This window comes from Anser anser (genome assembly GCF_964211835.1).
Source record: "Anser anser genome assembly, chromosome: 21".
NCBI classification, from domain to species: Eukaryota; Metazoa; Chordata; class Aves; order Anseriformes; family Anatidae; genus Anser; species Anser anser.
The window spans coordinates 9,948,285-9,965,434 of NC_139742.1; the positions used below are offsets into that span (position 1 = coordinate 9,948,285).

Below are 17,150 nucleotides of genomic sequence, written 5' to 3' on the forward strand. Positions count from 1 at the left end.
CACAGATGGGGAGGACGGAGGTAAACAAGAGGCGGTGGTGGCAGCGGTGGGCAGGGAACACGAGGCTCTGAATCAGGCCCTGCACCTACCTGTGGGACCACGTCCTGGTGAGAAAGACCTTTTGGAAGGAGGTCAGTGCCTGCACTGACAGCAGGACTTATCCAGAGACCGCATCACTCAGTGTGGGGCCCGGGAGGTTTGTTCCTGGGCACCGTCCAGCGGGCAGGGCTGCGCACAGCCTGAGCTGGTGCCTTCTGACGGGACGGCAGGTACGGTGACAGCCCACACGAGCACCTCAGACCAGCCATCAGAGCTCACCTCTAATTAAGGACTTGCTGTTTACTGATGGATAAAAGATTTTTGTTTTGAGCATTCACAAAATGAGGAATGCCGGGGGATTCTCATCTGAACTGCCTGACCAGAGCCAGCTCTGCGGGAAGGAGAAAAAGGGTCTGTGCTGCAGAGCTCGGAGCCAGCATCCACCCGTCTTGGGTGCAGTTCGCCACATTTCATTTAAAAAGGCTCACATGGATGGGAATTAGAGCTTTTCAAAAAAAGCCCACCCACACTCCACACACAGCCACACACAGCCACAGAACAGGCTGACACAGCTCTGTAGCCCTCTGATAGACAGGGACAAAAGCCATATGCAAGGCAAAGGTTCACCGCTTTTGGCAAGTACTCGCGAGAAGACGTTGACTTTAAACGCTCTGAGGTCTGGCCTGCAGAGTCAGGCTGGGGTCCCTGTCAGGTGGGAGCACGGAAACAGAACGAGATTCACCCGAAGTGACCCAGCCTCGCTGCCCAGAACACGCTGCAGACGCCCTCCTGGCAGAAGAGCCCTTTCTGGAGGGTATTTCGTGTGTGGTGGGGCACGGTCTGAAGACACCAGCTGGCATTAGCCACGGCCCAGCAGGGCTCTGCACACTGATCCTTTGTGGGGCTGAAACGGGAAGGGCTGTGGGGCGCTGCTGCCGGCGGGGCGATGGACCACCTCCGTGCCTGGGCAGGCGGCACACGCGGCACCGCCGGGCTCTGCAGGGAGCAGGGCAGAAGCTCAGATGCCCACGCAGGGACCCCTGCAAGCAGCAGGCTCCTGCCCCTCTCCAGCCCTGGCCTCTGGGGCTGTGCAAACACATGGACACAGCGCCTCACCACCCCTTACCCCTCTGCAGGTCTGTGTCCTGTGAGTTCCCTCTCCGCTGTTTGACCCTCAGGTGCACCAGGAATGCTTGGGAATTGAACTAAAATTGGACGGTCGGGGTTTAGCTCACAAATCTAGAGCAAGTAGAGAGCTAATAAACTCTGCAAAACCTGGGCACAGAGGGAAGAGGCCTCAGGAGAACAGCCGGTGGAAGAGTCAGGTCGCAGCACCCAGGCAGAGCCTGCACCACCCCCCTGCAAGAGCAAACCCCGGGTGTCTGCAAGGCACCTCCCGTGACTGGGGTGTGCGTGTTGCTGCCTTCACTTGCTCTTGCCTGGACATTCCCCAAATCCTTGTGTACATGGTCGCAAGCTCACTAGTGGCTGGTGATGTCCCACGGGGCCTCATCTACAGACATAACCTGCGTGTTCACAACTACACTCCTAAGAAATGCTTTTTGCCTTACTCTTGCTGGAGCATGGCTTTTGTTCGGTTTCTGGCTGAATGTCTGAGTTAAAAATACAAAGCTATTTCTGGCAGAAGTGTGGTTTTTTTCTTCTGCCTTTATATTCCCTCGGATGCCCCAGTACTGCTGTCTCCTTTCTGGCTCAGATGAGCTTTGTTTTCCTTCTCAATGATCATGTTTGCACCGGTGAGCAGCAGGAAATGCTTTTCCTATTAGACCATTTCCACTAACACTGTTGGGAATGAAGAATCAGCTCAGAGAAGTCTAAAAAAAACAGTTGGTGTAAAAATCCTGTCTCCAGCGGTCAGACAACCGAACTGAAAATCAGAAGTGCCTGTGGTCAAAAGGGGATGTGTACGTATGCACACCCAGAGCAGGACATGTTCCACCTGTGACCCACAGACCAGGAACAAGGAAACACTTTCAAGCATCCCCCCTCTACAGACAGGCTTCCTCCCAAGCTCTGCAGCTCAGACCCTTTCGTACCCAGCACAAAAATATTTTTTCATTTTTCTTTTCTTAAATATCAAGAAAAAACAGGCCTGTCTTTCCTGGCTTGGACTTAATCCACCTGGATTCAAGTGCATGATCACGGCAGTGTGACAGTGAATTACAGCCTCAGCATAAAGCAAGCAAGCCATAAAGCAAGCACCCGTGCAATCATCACAGCTTTGCTGTTACAATCCATCTCCTGGAAAAAAGCAAGCTGAGGACTTGGGGCTTCTCATTTGAGATCACTAAGTTCAAATACCTCCAAACCCGCTCCCCCAGTCCAGAAACATGCATCGTCTGTGGGTGTGACTCTTGCCTCCAGAACTGAGAACAAAACCAGCACAGCTGCAGGAAACCTCCCCAGCACATTGTATTTGCCAGTGTCACAACATAAACAGCAATACAACCAGAAGATAATAGCCTCAAACAACTCAATTGTTTGGGTTAAAGATGTCAAAAATGCACAAGGAGAGCTTTCCAGGACACAGATGTCCACCACCTTCCGGGGAGCCAAGGACAGACTAAGTCAGAGCTGTTCAACCCCGAACAGGGCCTTGCTGCATGCCAGTAACCTGTAAATGGCAAAGGCATCAGCATTTTTGGTTGATAAGCTATCAAAAACATGAAAAGGGCTCTGTTTTCTGAAGGCAACAAGCACGTTCCTGGTTAGCTCGGGAGGCTGTTCAAGTCAGGCTCTACAAAGCAAGGCCTCCAAATGCTGTGTTCTTCTAGAAGTCAGGGCATCACACCCAGACAGTCCCAAACTCAGGAAAGTTCAGGTCTAAACCCCCTCCGTAGAAGGTTACAAACACCACTAACCACCAAGCTCTCACAAACCAGTTTAAGGAGGTTGGTACCGCAGTTCTGCGTAACAGACAGCGAAACTGAGGCTCAGAAAGGAAAAATAATCTGCCTACAGTTGCCTGAACAGTCGACAGCAGAGCTAGACGCAGGCTCTGCTTTCCAGCCAACAGGCCACACTGCCACCCCCCCACCAGGTTAGAAACAAAGCTCCAAGATGAGTACCAGAGGAGAAAAAACATCTTCCTACCGACTGTGACACCTGGACTCGGACTTCACTGGCATCCAGCGGCGATGTACTTGACCCCTGGGGCCTTCTCTCTGAAGTGGGTTGGTGCTCCCGGTATTTCTTCGACCTTGCAGGTAAAGACAAGAACTCTTTGCCCGAGATCTTCAGGTCTCCCACGTGATGGCTGTCCCCATTCTGGTCCTTGGGAAAGCAAGAAATAGTCATTGCACAAATTGCTTGTCTACGGTTTAACGTGGAGATCTGTTGGCAAACATCCCCAGAACAGGGGATGAACAGAAACGAGAAGTTAACGTGGCATTTAGATGGTGTGAGCTGCCACTCACAGTGTGCAGGGCTGAATAAGGACATTTTGTGTGTATCTGCAGCAGAGGATTTTAATGCGTGGAGAAGCAGCATCACCCGAACAGCACACAACAGTCAACCCCTCCATAGGGAGAAGTAGCATCCTCTTAAAAAAACAGGTATAAAGGTAGAGGCATGAATTAGCACGAGGGGTTGGAGTCTCCCACTCAGCTCTCCCACCAACCCTCCTGCCACCAGCGCGTGGGGACTGCTGTCCTCCTGGGCCGTCTCAAACACTTGTTTGCAGTGCTCCCGTGGCCATATAAAACACAGGACTGTCACTTCTGTGTAATGCATGGGGAAACGAGGTGACAGATAACACGTCTCTTAAATCCTAGGTTTTGTCTCCTCTCACTGCAGCTCCCTGCTTGGTTTTTCAGGCCCTGCCATTCACCTGGCTTCTCCTTCCTTACTGCCTTCCCGTGAGATGCACACAACTCCATCCCTTCTCTGCCAAAAGCCTCGTGTTAATGGCCCTGCCTGTATTATCCTAACAACCTCATTACTGCTCTCACGCAGATGAGGCCCTGATACAGAAACACCAGCAGGAGCATTCAGCATTTAGCTCCAAAGGCACCAGGCATGTAACCAGTAGGATCTGAGTGCCTAAATCTGCTTGATGCTTTGGTGTTTCCACGCTGCAAACCACCTTATGATGGCTCACAGAGCACCGAGAGAACTCCCCAGTGTCCTTACTCCTCCTTCCAGCAGCTGTGTGCGGGCGAAAGAAGCTGGAGCCCAGCTCAGGAGCACAGCTCACCCAAGGACCCACGGGGCTGGGATTTTAAGAGGTGAGCACTGAGAAGGCAAAAACACTGAACAGGACCCGAAGTCACAGCACCCCAGCAGCCCAACGCAGTAGGATGCTGGAGCCAAAATGCCCTCTCCACTCCTTAAAACACAAACAGGAATAGTGAGAACAAGGAAGGGGAGTTTCATTTCCTTAGATGCTATCAACGCGACCAACTGCAGCCGGGCCGGTGTCCACATCTTGGAAAGCAGGCCTAAAAGTGGGTTTCAGAAGTGGAAAGAAGCTGCCTCACAATGCCTCGCTGCCTCAGAAGCCTCGAACAGCTTCCTTCACGCCAAAAGAATAGATGGCTCAATTACAGCATGTAAGCACCTCCAGGGTAAAACCAGCATGTGACAAAGAGATTTTTACTCTGGTGGAGAGAGGAATAAACGAGAGCCAACGGCTGGGAGCTAAAACCAGGGAAGCTCAAACCAAGGAACAGGGCACAGGTCGGTGAGAACAGGACGATCGGGGAGGCAGCACTCCTGCTGCCTGGTGGGGCACAACTCTGTGCAGGGGCACTGCACACAAGTTCCTGGCCTGTTCGGTAACAGGGGGCCCTGCTGACTTTGAAGGCTATCTCTGGCAGAGCTAAGGGCAGAGAGGGTGAGAAAATAATGAGAGGGTGCTGGAGAGGTCACATTTCACGCCGCTGATTTATTCTTTGCAGTCTTAGCACTCTCCCCATAGCAAGCTGGAAGCAAACAGCCCCTTCCCCTGGCTGGAGTCACCTCTCCCTGGGAGCTGCAGCAGGAGAGGAAGGGGAATTGCATCCGCAAGGAGAGGGGAGCTCACACATGCCCACAGGACCACTTCGGGGGGAACAACTCGTTTCTGACTCCCAGGTTACGGACTGCCCACAGCTCCCCCCAGAGTCCCCGAAATCCACCACCCTGCCTGAACCACTGAGCGAGGCTCAGCTTGTAGAGCAAAGAGCAGGGAACCAGCGGCGTTAGCAACAAATCACACGTAGCACAACTCACCCCGCCAGAGCCCCCGGGCCATGCTGCGATGAGTAGGACACACAACTGATCGATCAGGACACACAACCGATCGATCAGGACACACAACCGATCGTCTCCCTGACATTGGGCACTGCGATCACACAGAACCCACGCGGTCGGTCCTCCAGCTCAGGTCCAACCCGTACCCGGAGGCAGGGGTTCTGGACTAATGAATGCTAGTCCAGCGGCATGGGGAATGTCAGGGGGGTTTAAGGCAGCAGCCACCCGGCCCAGAACGTGTGGTTGTGGCTGGAGAAGAGATGGACCCACAGTGGTTACAGCAGGTAGGAGACAAATGGCCTCTGGGCAGGTGGGTGAATTAACAAAAAGGGTGCTTGGAATTCAACTCCCTAAGAGTAAATTCAGGGAAGAGCTTCCGTCAGTCCCTCCAGGTGCCTACCGGGCTGCTTAGGCACTCAAACGTTTCTGCAGGCCTGAGGTTATTTCCCATTGACCCCCTGCACCTACCCACAACTTGGGGGATTATTTTTTTTTGTGACACTTCTGCAAGAGTGGAAATGCTCCCTGGGGCACTCGGGAGAGCTGTGCCTGGAAAGCACCGCATGAATATAAATGACTCCTGCCAACGCCTTTCCCAAAAAGCAGAGCTGGGCTGCCTGCCCCTGGGATCGGGCATGGCTGAACCACACGGCAGCACCGACACCTGCCACGGGGCAGACCCAGCGATCCTGTGCAGGATTTTGTCAGAAATTTAAATGATCCCTGTAGGTGGAAAGGCTCAGTGCCTCCCAGCTGACTGCAGAAACAGCCTTTGCCCTGGGGAGGCAATGAAAACACTGATCTGCTTGGATCTGACATTTCCAGCAGTGAACCAGAGCAGAGGCAATCCTCAGAGCCCCTTGGGACAAGATCCTCTGCCTCCTGCAACGCTCCAGCTCCCGCTCCTGACCTCTCCTTCCCTGTCTGCACGGGAGGGAGCACTCTGCTGGGTTAACAAGGCACCGAGCTGTGCCACCAGCCACTGAAGGGGCTAAACTGCTCGTGCTTATCCTCTTTAATAAAGGGCTGTTTTTTTTTTCAAAAAAAGCACAGAAGTGGCTTTTTCAGCTTTCAGCTAAGTGCCTTTTTAGCTAGACCAGCTGTTCCTTTCCTCCGAGCTCTCTAGAAACCCTCTTTGGTTAATCCCATTGACTCCCGTGCTATCTGCTAATTGCATACTTCCCTGCACATGCAGGCAGCCAACAAGCCATTCCAGATTCCTACCGACATTTCATCTTCGAGGCAAGCCAGCCATCTTTGCTTACCTTTTCAGAAGGGAACTTCAGGAGGTCTAAGCTGTCCATGCTGTTTCTTTGGAGTCTCTTTGGCCTGGCTCCTGCAAAACAACGCACTCTCGCATCAGGAGGGTGTCACTCACCGGCAGCACCGATGTCACGCAGACCAAATTCGCAGCGTGGCAGGACCCTCAGCTACTGTTAGCTGCAAAGCCAAGCGGACGGGATGTTGCAGCTGTGCTGTCCTTGAGATTCAGATCTGTTTTTTCTCTATTGTTTTGGGTCTTTTTCAAAGCACTGTCACAGCACAGTCAGTAACAGCGAGGGCTGCACAAAGCTTTTGATTTCGAACCAGTAGCGGGGGCACACCATGACCCCGGATCTCAGCTGAGGTCTCCGAAATTCCAGAACTATGAGCCCGACCCTAAACAAGGAAGGTCAGGGGACTGGCACTGAGAAAAATCATAACAAAAATACAGTTTAATACATCTGTGGGTTTGTTGCTTTATCTCCATGTTTTCAACTTAAAGAATGCGTCTGGGACATATCTTAAAGCTTTGCTCTGCAGTCACGAGGGCTGGAAAACTAAGTGAAAGAGCAAATATTTTCAAGTTATCACAGGCCCAGCCTCAAGGAGAGAGAAACCTTGCCCTGAAGCTGACAGACAAAACATAAAATTTGGCAACCATTAAGATATTTGAGATTTAATAAAATTAATTTAAATACTGTATTATAACAATAACAGAGAAGGTGAAAAACAGTTCAGCTTCTGACTTCTGTTTTGCACACTCTCTCTACCTGCACATCTCCCTCCAACCTTCTCCCAGCTGCTCTCGCCTTGCTCACCGGCACACGCGGTTTTTACCAAATGGCCCTGGGGTGCCTCTAACACATCCAGGAAAACTTCTGCCCTTTCCCCTTCCTGCTCCCTTTTCCTGCCCTTTCCTGAAGTTTTTTTTTGAAAACCATCCTCGTGCAAAGCCCTGAGAACGGAAACCACTAAACTCTGTGTGGTTCCTGCAGCAGCAAGCTCACCAAGCTGAAAGATTCCCCAGCTTCCCACCAACATCCACCAGCTCCGATATCCTACGGCAGCCCCCACAGACCCTGTTCCAGCCCAGGGTGCCACCGAGCTGCTCACCAGACAAACTTAACGAGAGAAGGCCCAAAACTGACAAACCAATTCGGGACTGACCGCAAACAGAAGGCAGTGATTAAATGGAGAAGCCACCAGGTAGCAGATTCCTGCATTAACACGCACCCAGCTCTGCTGTAACTCCAGGTGCAACCACGGGCATTTCTCAGCTGCAGCACCTCCAAAGACAAAATTCCCCCCTCGCTCAGCATCGTGAGATACGAGGACAAGCTCAGATCATCTGGGGCTTCGCATCCGTACCACAGCTTAGTTACGAATGACCTAAAGGCAACTCCACTGCCCCTCACGACTTCCTTACTACCCCAACGTGATTTACTTCTTGCAGCCACGACAGCCAAAGCAGCAAAACGTTTATGCGCGTTTTCTGTCTCTCCGAAAAGCACGTTAGCATCAGCTTCGTTTGAAGGTGACTTCGGCAGCAGGCTTTGAGTTAAGAAGGTACTGGAGGAGGTGGTGAATAGGTGGAGGATGGATATTGAACACACAGCAAAGTCAGAGAGCAAGAAGAACACGCAGTGACACGCCGCTGCCGTCTGCACCAAGCTTTACCCTCTTGCACCCTGCAGAGCCATCGCTGCCTTGGCAGCAGCTCGGTAAAACCCGGATTCGATCCCGGAAGCTCGGCGATTGCTGCTGACATTGGCTCGGGCTCAGACTCGGGGCTGTTCTCCCGTTGGTTCGGGCAGGAAAAAAGGACTTTGCTGCCCTCGATACAGCAGGCAGAACTCCTGACGTTACCGTTTTCATTTATCCTTGCTTATTTTTACTAAGAAGTCTTAACTACGCTATTTTGTCTTTGCTAAGGTATCATAAGGAGCGACTCTGAGGAGGATGGGAAAGACCCATGCCGCTGGATACCGGTGACACGACGCGGTTCTTTGCTATCTGAACACGTTATCACAGGCTGGATGTGCACCACAAAGACAGCTGAAACGATGGAGCCCAAGCCCTCTCCACCACAGCATGGAGACGGCCGCACAGCTCTCAGTGGGTCGGCGCAGCCCGCCCTGGCTCCCTCTGGGAGGACCCAGAGCTCCTAAAGAAAGCCGAGGTCCTCAAAGACACCTCACACCCGGCTCCCGTCGCTCCACCGTGCTCCCACCAGCCCCTGGGGGCACCAGCAAGAAGGAGGCAGCTCTGCGGGGTCTCCCCCCACGGTGCCACATGAGCAAAGACCGAGCAGAGCCCTCCCGGAGCTGCCACGTCGGCCGGCAGGAGCTCGGCAAGGGCAGAAGCAAGGAGAGCCCGCGATAAAAGACACCCACAAACACTTAACCAGATCACGCGTTTGGGTTTCAAAGCGATGCCCGAGAGGTGAGAGCGGCATCTGGAAGCGAGCGTGCGTCACGGCAGCTTTTAACGGCCACTTCCAGGAAAGCGAGGAAGAAGCAAAGTGCGTCTGATTAGATAAACACACAGCGTTTCCAACAGGCTAAAGAGTCGCTAATTACACACCTCCATCCTCAGGTGCTTTTGTACATTTGCAGTAGCATTAAACCCCTGGCCAGAAACCATTAATCTCTGCTCTGCGAAAGCCTGCCTTCCTCTCTGTTAATTTAATAAACGTCGTCAGCCGAGACGACCCCAGCAATTAGGGCACGCGGAACCGTTTGTCTTTTTCCGTTGTTTTGGTGCTGGTGTTCCGCTGTTACCGCGCAGACTTCGCATTCGGTTGAGCTAAGAGAGGAAGAAGTTAGGAATTACACATTCAACTTCCCAACAGGCCAGCTCGGCTGTTTTCCTCCTGAAGAAAACACGACCAGCACCGGGGCCAGTCGCCAGCCTCGAAGCGCCCGGTTCTGCTCTCGCTCGCACCGAGCTGTCCCACAAGCAGACCAAGCAGCGCCAGCAGCTAGAAGAATTGAGATGCTACCTACAGCCAGGGTTATCATAAGCTGGACGGAAGCAGGCAGCAGCTCCCACCACGCTCGCAGAAAAGTTTCTCCCCTTTTTTCCCCTGGCAGACCCGCTCAGGAGCCCGCACGCGCTCATCCTGCCACAGAGCGGAGAGGTTCCCGTACTCACAGGCACGCCGCGATGCGACGAGTCCCGCTAGCTTGCTGCCTTCCAGCGGGACATTCCCTCTGACAGCTCCGAACGTAACTTCCAGGTGTGCTCAGATCCTCCTCAGAAGCGATTCTCCCAGCAATTCCTGCAGCCCCAGCGCTCGGATCCACGCTGCCCCTTTCTCCCCAGCGCCGACCGACAGCAGCCGCCGTGGAGGCAGAAGATTGAGCGGCTGAAAACCAGTGTCTGTTCCTCTGTAAGGGCTTTTCTTCTCTCTCCGGTATTTATTGGCATGTTTACCAAGCCTACTGCAGAGCAACGGAAAACCTCAGGGGCATTTCTAAATGCTCTCTCTGTCTTCAAGGTTTGCTGAGGTCTCTAACACAGCGAGTCGAAACCTTCTTGTGAACATCAGCTGAGCGCCGCTGCTGACTGCCCGCATTCATGGCTTGTTTTCCTGGAGCTCCTCGGATGTTGTTCTTCTCAGTGCTCAGGCTCAGGGTTGTTGTTTCTGTTTAAATTTTTTTTTTTTTTCCAAAATCTCCCCCCACCCACCCCCCAATGCTCTCAACACCCCCACGAACCAAGGAGGGGTTTCTGTTTGTTTTTTTTTACTTTTTGCTTTTGCAGCTTGGTTCCTGGGGCGTTTAACGGTTTTCACATTCCCGTGTTTTAAAACTTGAAAATCCGTCACCTCCCTACCTGGAAGGAAGCAACGAACTCTCGTGGTGCGTGTGGGATTTTACTGGGGCAGAGCAGGGGAGATGCTCGTGTGCTTGCCTGCATGTAGCTGTGACATCCTTCCTTCTCCTAGCCCCCTCGTATCCCCCCCCGTCACAAATACTCTCCAGTCTTCTGTCCTTGGGACACTCACCCAATACATCCCCGCCATACACCCATCCAGATGCTGCTTTTTTCCTCCATCTCCCTGCAGAGATGGGGACAGTCCCTCCCCACAGCCGTGTGCTACCTGTGATGACACAGATACGAGAAACTTTATCCACAATCTTTTCTTCACAGCCAGAAGTTTGACAGCGCACGCTCCTGCTGTCCTTGGGCTTCTCAAGCTGATTAAGTGTAGGGCAACACTCTGCTTTTCAGGGTTTCTGTTTTTTTTTTTCAGCATATTTAGGGGAAAGACCACACCAGGCCTCTGCTTAAAAAGCCACGCACCCCTGGCAGTGCCTGCTCAGCACAAAGCTCCCCCTGCTTGCAGCCAGGTGGGGCAATGAGACACGGGGGGACCGCTACGCTTCCTCCCACTGCTCCATGCTCCTACAGGACAGCGATGGGTGACCCCGCGTAACTCTGCAGTAGGGTAAAGCTGGGCAGACAGCGTGGGCAGCTTTGTTCCTGCATGGACAGTCTCCAGCTCCAGCTAGCACTCCCGAGAGCTCAGAGCTGACGAGATTGAGCACAACATGTGTAGCAGCGACTCAGGGAGCCCTGCCAGCAGCTCTCATCAACTTGACGTGTGCTTTGATGACTCCTAGGCTCTCCCCCATCTCCAGCTTGGAGAGCTGCCTGCCGCATCCCTGGCTGAGATGGAGCAAGCTCCCCGATGCAGATCGAGGGGCGGTTCTACGTGGGGGCCCGGATGGCACCATGTCCCTCTGGGGTGGCTGCACCACAAGGAGCAGAATTAAACCTGATAGCGAACTCCACAGAAACCACAGGGAAAGGTTACACGGCCAGTGTCATCCCCCGTCTCCCTGCAGCTCTCCCGGCCGAGCAGCGCATGTCGCAGGTCGGTGACGTGCCCCTAGGGCAGCTGGGGGGGTAGGAGATACCCCGCAGAGCCCAGGCTTTGCACAATAAAGAACACAACAAATCTTGGCAGGGGCAGTTGCTGTATTTTCTTGGAAAGGTCATTTCCTTCCACACCTGTATCAACTGAGATATCGGCTTCTCCTTGGGGCAGATTTCACCAGCCCAGGACGTTGCCTTCCTCCCTTTGTATGCACCCCGGCATTTCAGAACCTTGACCGTGGCAGACCGCTCTAAATATTAAATAGGATTAAATTAGACCAGCCAGGCAGTTGTTTGGGGAGGAAGACAGGTCTGTAAACCCTACCAGGCTCCGAACTAACAGTGGAGATATGGTCCAGCGATCTCAATGCACGCAGAGCATTTCAAATCTTTCACTGCTGACATCTAATCAGGAAATCTCTGTTTAGCTGGTGCTCCATTATTACAGCAAGCGCTCTTCAAAAAGAAAAGGAAAAAAAACCAGCAGCAAGGAAAAGAAAAAAAAATAAAAAAAGCCTCCAGTAGGACAAGCAGCTCATTTAGGGCTTTAATTAGTCTTCAAACATGTAATGGGTTCTGGCACTATAAATCCACTTGACCTCTATTATTGCCAGCACTCGCATGATAAATGCCGGCATTTGTTTTCCCAGTTGATGTTACTGGGACAGAACAATACTTTTCTCTAAATAGAGAAAGCAAATAATATCAGTTATTTACAACGACTGAGCCATAAAACGCTGGCACCAAGCTGCTGTGCATCGATCTAGGGGATGGACCATCTGTTTGCCCACCCATCCCTTAGAGCGGAAAGGACCAGGGGAACCCTGACATGGCTGAGACAACTTTTTCCTCCCTAGCAGTTAAATGAGGGCTCTTTGGGCTCTATGGTCCAGACAAAAGCCATGAACATGTACAGCTTGCAACAGAAAGGACAGCACACATGGAAAGGACAAAAATCAACCCATAGCTAAGGGTCAGGGTGGCAGGGAAAGCTGGAGGAAGGTTGCTTCCAGCACGCTGTCACGTCAGACTTCCTCAGAAATGCTTTGGTCCCACGCAAGGTCCTGCATTCTCGGCCCCCCATATCAAAGCTGGAAGCCAAGAGGACAGGAGTGAAACCTCTTCTGCTGGGAAGACTGGGCTCCTGCGTGTTTGCTCTGACTAGCTCCGAAGTGCTGTATTCGTTGGCACACAGACCAGCACACAGCTGAGCAAATATCAGCCTTCCAGACAGATCCTGAGCACTACAAAAACCTTCTCCAGAATAACAAAAGTGTTGTAGCTTTTTTTTTTCCATAGTGAAAGTGTTCCTTTAAATATATACATGCACGTACAATATGCAGTGACAAAAACAAGTTACTTCTGAGCTGAGATGCTCATCTGCTTGATTTGGCAGAAGACGCTTTACGTGTGTCACCCAAGTTCCACGTCCTCCTGAATCCAGTTTGACAGCTGAACAACTGGCTGGAAGTACCAGCAATATCACAGCAATATTGCACGTCAGCAGCACCCAGGAGCCCCGGGACATCGGGCTGACTGCATCCAGGGTGGGCGGCTGGCACAGAGGCTTCTCAGGGGGGAGAAAGGAGACACTCCGGACCACATCCCAGGAGAGCCTTCATTCATGTGGCCGAGGTGTGACTTGGAGCAGAAGTCCTCCTTGGAGAGAGATGACACAAAGGAGTTTCCTTCCCCCAGTAGGAGCAAAACCAATGCAGCTCAGAAGAGCTGCGCTCTTTGAGCATAAGGTTATCCTACATCTTGAAGCCTTACAAACCATTACTGATTGCTGTGATTTTGGGCACGTCTCTGATTCCAGTCCCCCTCCCCACCTTTCCCCATCCGCAACAGGCATCATTTTCTCTCTGAGTAATGCTGGAATATGGCTTTTTGCAAATGAAGTGTTGGCAATTCAGGCCAAAGAATGAAGCATCTCGGTTTGGACTTGCAGGATACAGAACATACAGCGCACCCAATGATGCACCACCTGACAAAGTCAAATACAAGCCTTGTGGGAAGCTTGGAGCCGTGTCAGGGGAGGCCTTGCAGAACCATGACCTCCCCTAGGCAATGCTTACCAGATTAATAGTTCTGGGGACAGAAGGATTTTCGGGGAGATAAACTGAACTGGGTGGAGCAGGCTGGGAGGAGGCACATAACCTCGGGCTAATTCAAGAACAGCCATGGTAGGATTGGCAGGAACACCTGGTCTTCTTCTAAAAGAGCGAGATTTTCTCTGCCAGTATATAGCAGAGCTTCGTGACCTCTGATCTCCCGTTACAAGCTCGTGTTGAACAAGCAGAGATCAAAAAGACACTCAGTTTGAGCTAGGAAGTGACACGCAGTAATTAACACGGGCACCATCAAGCAGCTAAACAAGCCCAGTCAGAGCAGCTGTGTCCTCCGGGCTGACTCAGGGAGGGCAAGAACAACACGTGCCAGAGCCGTGCGGGGATCAAACACCCACAGCAAAATCCTATAGAGAGGGGGCAACATACTCGATCCCTCCTCCTGGAGGCTGCTGTGAATCTGTCACCAGCTTGCAGCAGGCAGGCACCTTCCAGCTACTGGCACGTGGCTGGCCACGCTGGCCTTTGAATTCACGAGCTCCGATTGTCCCTACAAGCCCCAGGTCTCTTTGCTAAGCAAAGCTCTGTTGTCTGAGTGCCCGGCTCCGTCAGGCAAGGGGCCAGCCCTGCTGCCAAGTGGAGCAGTGTGTCCAGTGAAGTGCCAAAGCAGACCAAGTCCCCCGTACAAAAACCTTTAAGGATAAAAAGTAATTCTAGCTGGGATGGCTGCAGGAGCCTGGAACAGCAGCCAAAGGGGATTTCAGGCTTCCCAGCTCTGAGCAGGGGTTTGTGTAAGGAACTGACCCTTTCCATGAAGTTAGCTCTCCCCACAACAAGAGGTTCCTTGATTTAACGGATGGCTTTGCCAAAGGCCACGTTGTATCTTCTCTGCCAAAGGATTTGCGAACAAGCCTCTTCCTCATTCCTCCTTTCCAGCACTTGCAATCTCCCCTGGCACCGAGATAAAACAGGCACCTGAATTTCATCAGCACAATATCCTCTCCTCCGGGCCCGAAGCATTTCGTCTGCTGTGAGCTGGAAGTCTTGCTGCACTTCACATTGACACTGGGAAGGTAGCTCGTGTACAGGGCGAAGCGAGAGGAGAGAATTAAATACTGCTAAAACTTTGGGAAGAATATTTTTAAAACTTCATAAAGCTAATGCTGGGGCAGTCTGAGCTGAGTGCTAAATAACTCAATTTAAATCCAGATGACTCAGAGGTTCATCTCCCCTCATCAGTGCTACTGAAGTGATTTAACAGCTGTAACAGCAGAGGTTACTCAGAGGTTTAGAGAAGACTCAGAGATAACAAAGAGCCATCCTTTAGATATCCTAAATCTTCCCACAAGCCCCTGTCCCATTCAAGCAGCATTCCTCTCATCCTTCCAGCCCTGCTCCATCACGGCAAGGACCACCACAGCTCTCAGGTCATTTTGGAGACCTTCCTGCAGGTGCCTTAGTGGGAGGCAACGCTCATCGCCCAGGAGCATACCAAGCACAAATCTGAACCCACAGCTGGGGCTCTGCTGAGCATCTGTTTGAGCACAAAAAAACCCCTTCCAGGCCACCTTGTATTCTGCCTTCCACTCTGCCAAGAGCTACTCTGTTGAGTGAACTTCTCATCCATCAGAGCTGCACACGCAGGGTGCAGTTAACCAGCTCGGCCCTGGGCTTTCATCCCTTTATTTGGGATGGACAAAGGCTGAGCTGCAGCCCATCAGCTCTTAGGAGAATCAAATACAGTTGAAGATACTTAACATTAAACAATTCCTGTGGCTACGCTTACTTGATCTGAACGGTGAGAAGCAGGGCAGGTTACGTGCTGAAGCCTCCAGCGAGGTGTCCCCGTACTCGGCTGCAGAGCAGAGGCTGCCCACGCGCTGCATTTTGTGCTCCCCAGCCCTGCCGCCTCTCAGCGTGGCCACGGCGGCTCAGTGCAGGCCTGCAGGGTCGGGGGTCCCTGCACCCAGGGGCTGCTGCTCAGGCCTGACCCTCGGCTCCCATCAGCCGAGCCTGGGTAGCTCCGAGCAGCCCTGCCAGAAATCCCTTCTGCTGCCCCAGCCGCGGGCCATCCCATCCTTCCCTCTCCTTCCCCTGGAGGTCGGCTGGGGAAGCTACCGTAACCTCAAAATCCTTCCTCCCCACACGCCCCAAAGCTTCTACACTCTTCAGGCTTTCTCAGGAGCCGCACCATGTCGAGGATGTCTCTGTCTGTCCCCCCACGGCCTTTCTGCACCTCTCAGCTAAGCCTTGTCTGCGGACACTGAAGTCGCAGCCTCGCGCTGTCCCCCTGTCGGAAGGTCTCAGAGGGCCACGTCCCTCGGCTGTCACCCACCACAGCCCCTCGCAGCACGGTTGAGCAAGCCACAGAGAAGGACCATCCCTGCACAGCACCCGAGGCTCAGGCTGGTACGGGTTGGCAGCACTGCCTCCTCCTCGCTTTGCGTCAATAGGGGCTGGTCAACCGAGCATATTTCAGCAGCCCTAAACACTTCTCAGATACTTCAAAGATATTTAAAGCAAGCAAGCAAGCAAACAAACAGGCTGGGAAACATAAAAGCAGATTTCTTCTACCCCTAATTTATCCCAGGGTTCAAAGATTCTTGTGAAGAAAGCAAGCTCAGAATTGCACTGAGGATGCAAAGACCCACACTGAAAGCCACGCGGAGCTGATCGCTGCCCAGGAGGAGACGGGTTTTGTGCCTACCCGGACTGCCCACCTCCTCACCCCACTACCACCACCTGAAGCACGGCTGCCTCTCACACAGGTTCCTGAAAGCCAAGCGCAGACGAGCAGAGCAGCCTCGTAACCCCACTTTTTCAGCAGAGGCTGTGCAGAGTGGGGGAAGTCTATGATTCTGGGGGGATATTCTACGATTCTAAGTCAGGCTCGCAGCCGAGTCCTTTCCTGCCCTCCGAGCTCGCTGAGCACAGCTGGGCAGCGGTGGCTGTGTACTGCAAACAGCACGGAAACCATGCCAGGAACCAGCACGCAACGCTCTGAAAGCATCTACATGTGTGCCAACGCGTTCCAGAACACCTGCATCCCTCCCCACCTACACCCAGCTGCCAGGAGAGGTGCTGCTCAGCACCTCCTAACACTACTGCTGCCATCAGGGGTGACAGCTGAGGCTGACACGCTGCTGAGTGTAAAAGAAAAGCAGCCCAGAATCGGTTTTTCTTTTAGAGAAGCACTGAAAATCCAGCTGAGCTGGCCGGCCAGGGCTGCTCTCTGCCTTGTGCCCGACACCTCCATCCCTTTGGCAGCGGGTGAGCCCCTTCCCTGTGCTCCCTGCGGCTGGCAGGCAGCCCCCGGCCGGTGCCAGCCTCCAGAGGGGAGAGCTGACAAGGAGGAATTGAAGAGAGGAACGCTGCAGGGCAGCGCTGTGCACACAGAACCTCAGCTCACCCACCTCGGTGCCGCTGCCACAGGCTGCTTCGAGGCCAGGTCGAGCGCTCCCGATCCACCACTGCTCGTGGAGCACCAGGCACGGCTCGCGCCCTGCTGAGCAGGGGCTGGAGCCTCAGCCCAGACAGCCCGACCCAGAGCAGGGCGGCGCAGGGCAGCACCCTCAGCCCTGGGCTAGCAGAGCTGGCCGCGTGCACCCGGGGCACCCCCAGCACCAGGCAGCGTTTCTCGCT

The 17,150-nt window shown here is 53.1% G+C and overlaps 1 protein-coding gene across 6 annotated transcripts in view; it reads right to left on the reverse strand.

The window, feature by feature from the left end:
- Positions 1-17,150, reverse strand: part of GPSM1 (G protein signaling modulator 1) — a 72,167-nt gene that overhangs the window by 20,250 nt on the left and 34,767 nt on the right. For 5 of the 6 annotated variants that reach the window (XM_083808051.1, XM_083808049.1, XM_083808048.1 and 2 more), the window contains exons 10-11: positions 6,558-6,628; positions 3,154-3,333 (exon numbers count right to left, since the gene is read on the reverse strand). In XM_083808051.1, coding sequence (XP_083664177.1) covers positions 3,154-3,333; positions 6,558-6,628 — 251 coding nt within the window. Of the gene's footprint in view, positions 1-3,153; positions 3,334-6,557; positions 6,629-10,574; positions 11,691-17,150 lie in introns of those variants that run through there. The other variant, XM_083808050.1, reaches the window with a different exon arrangement.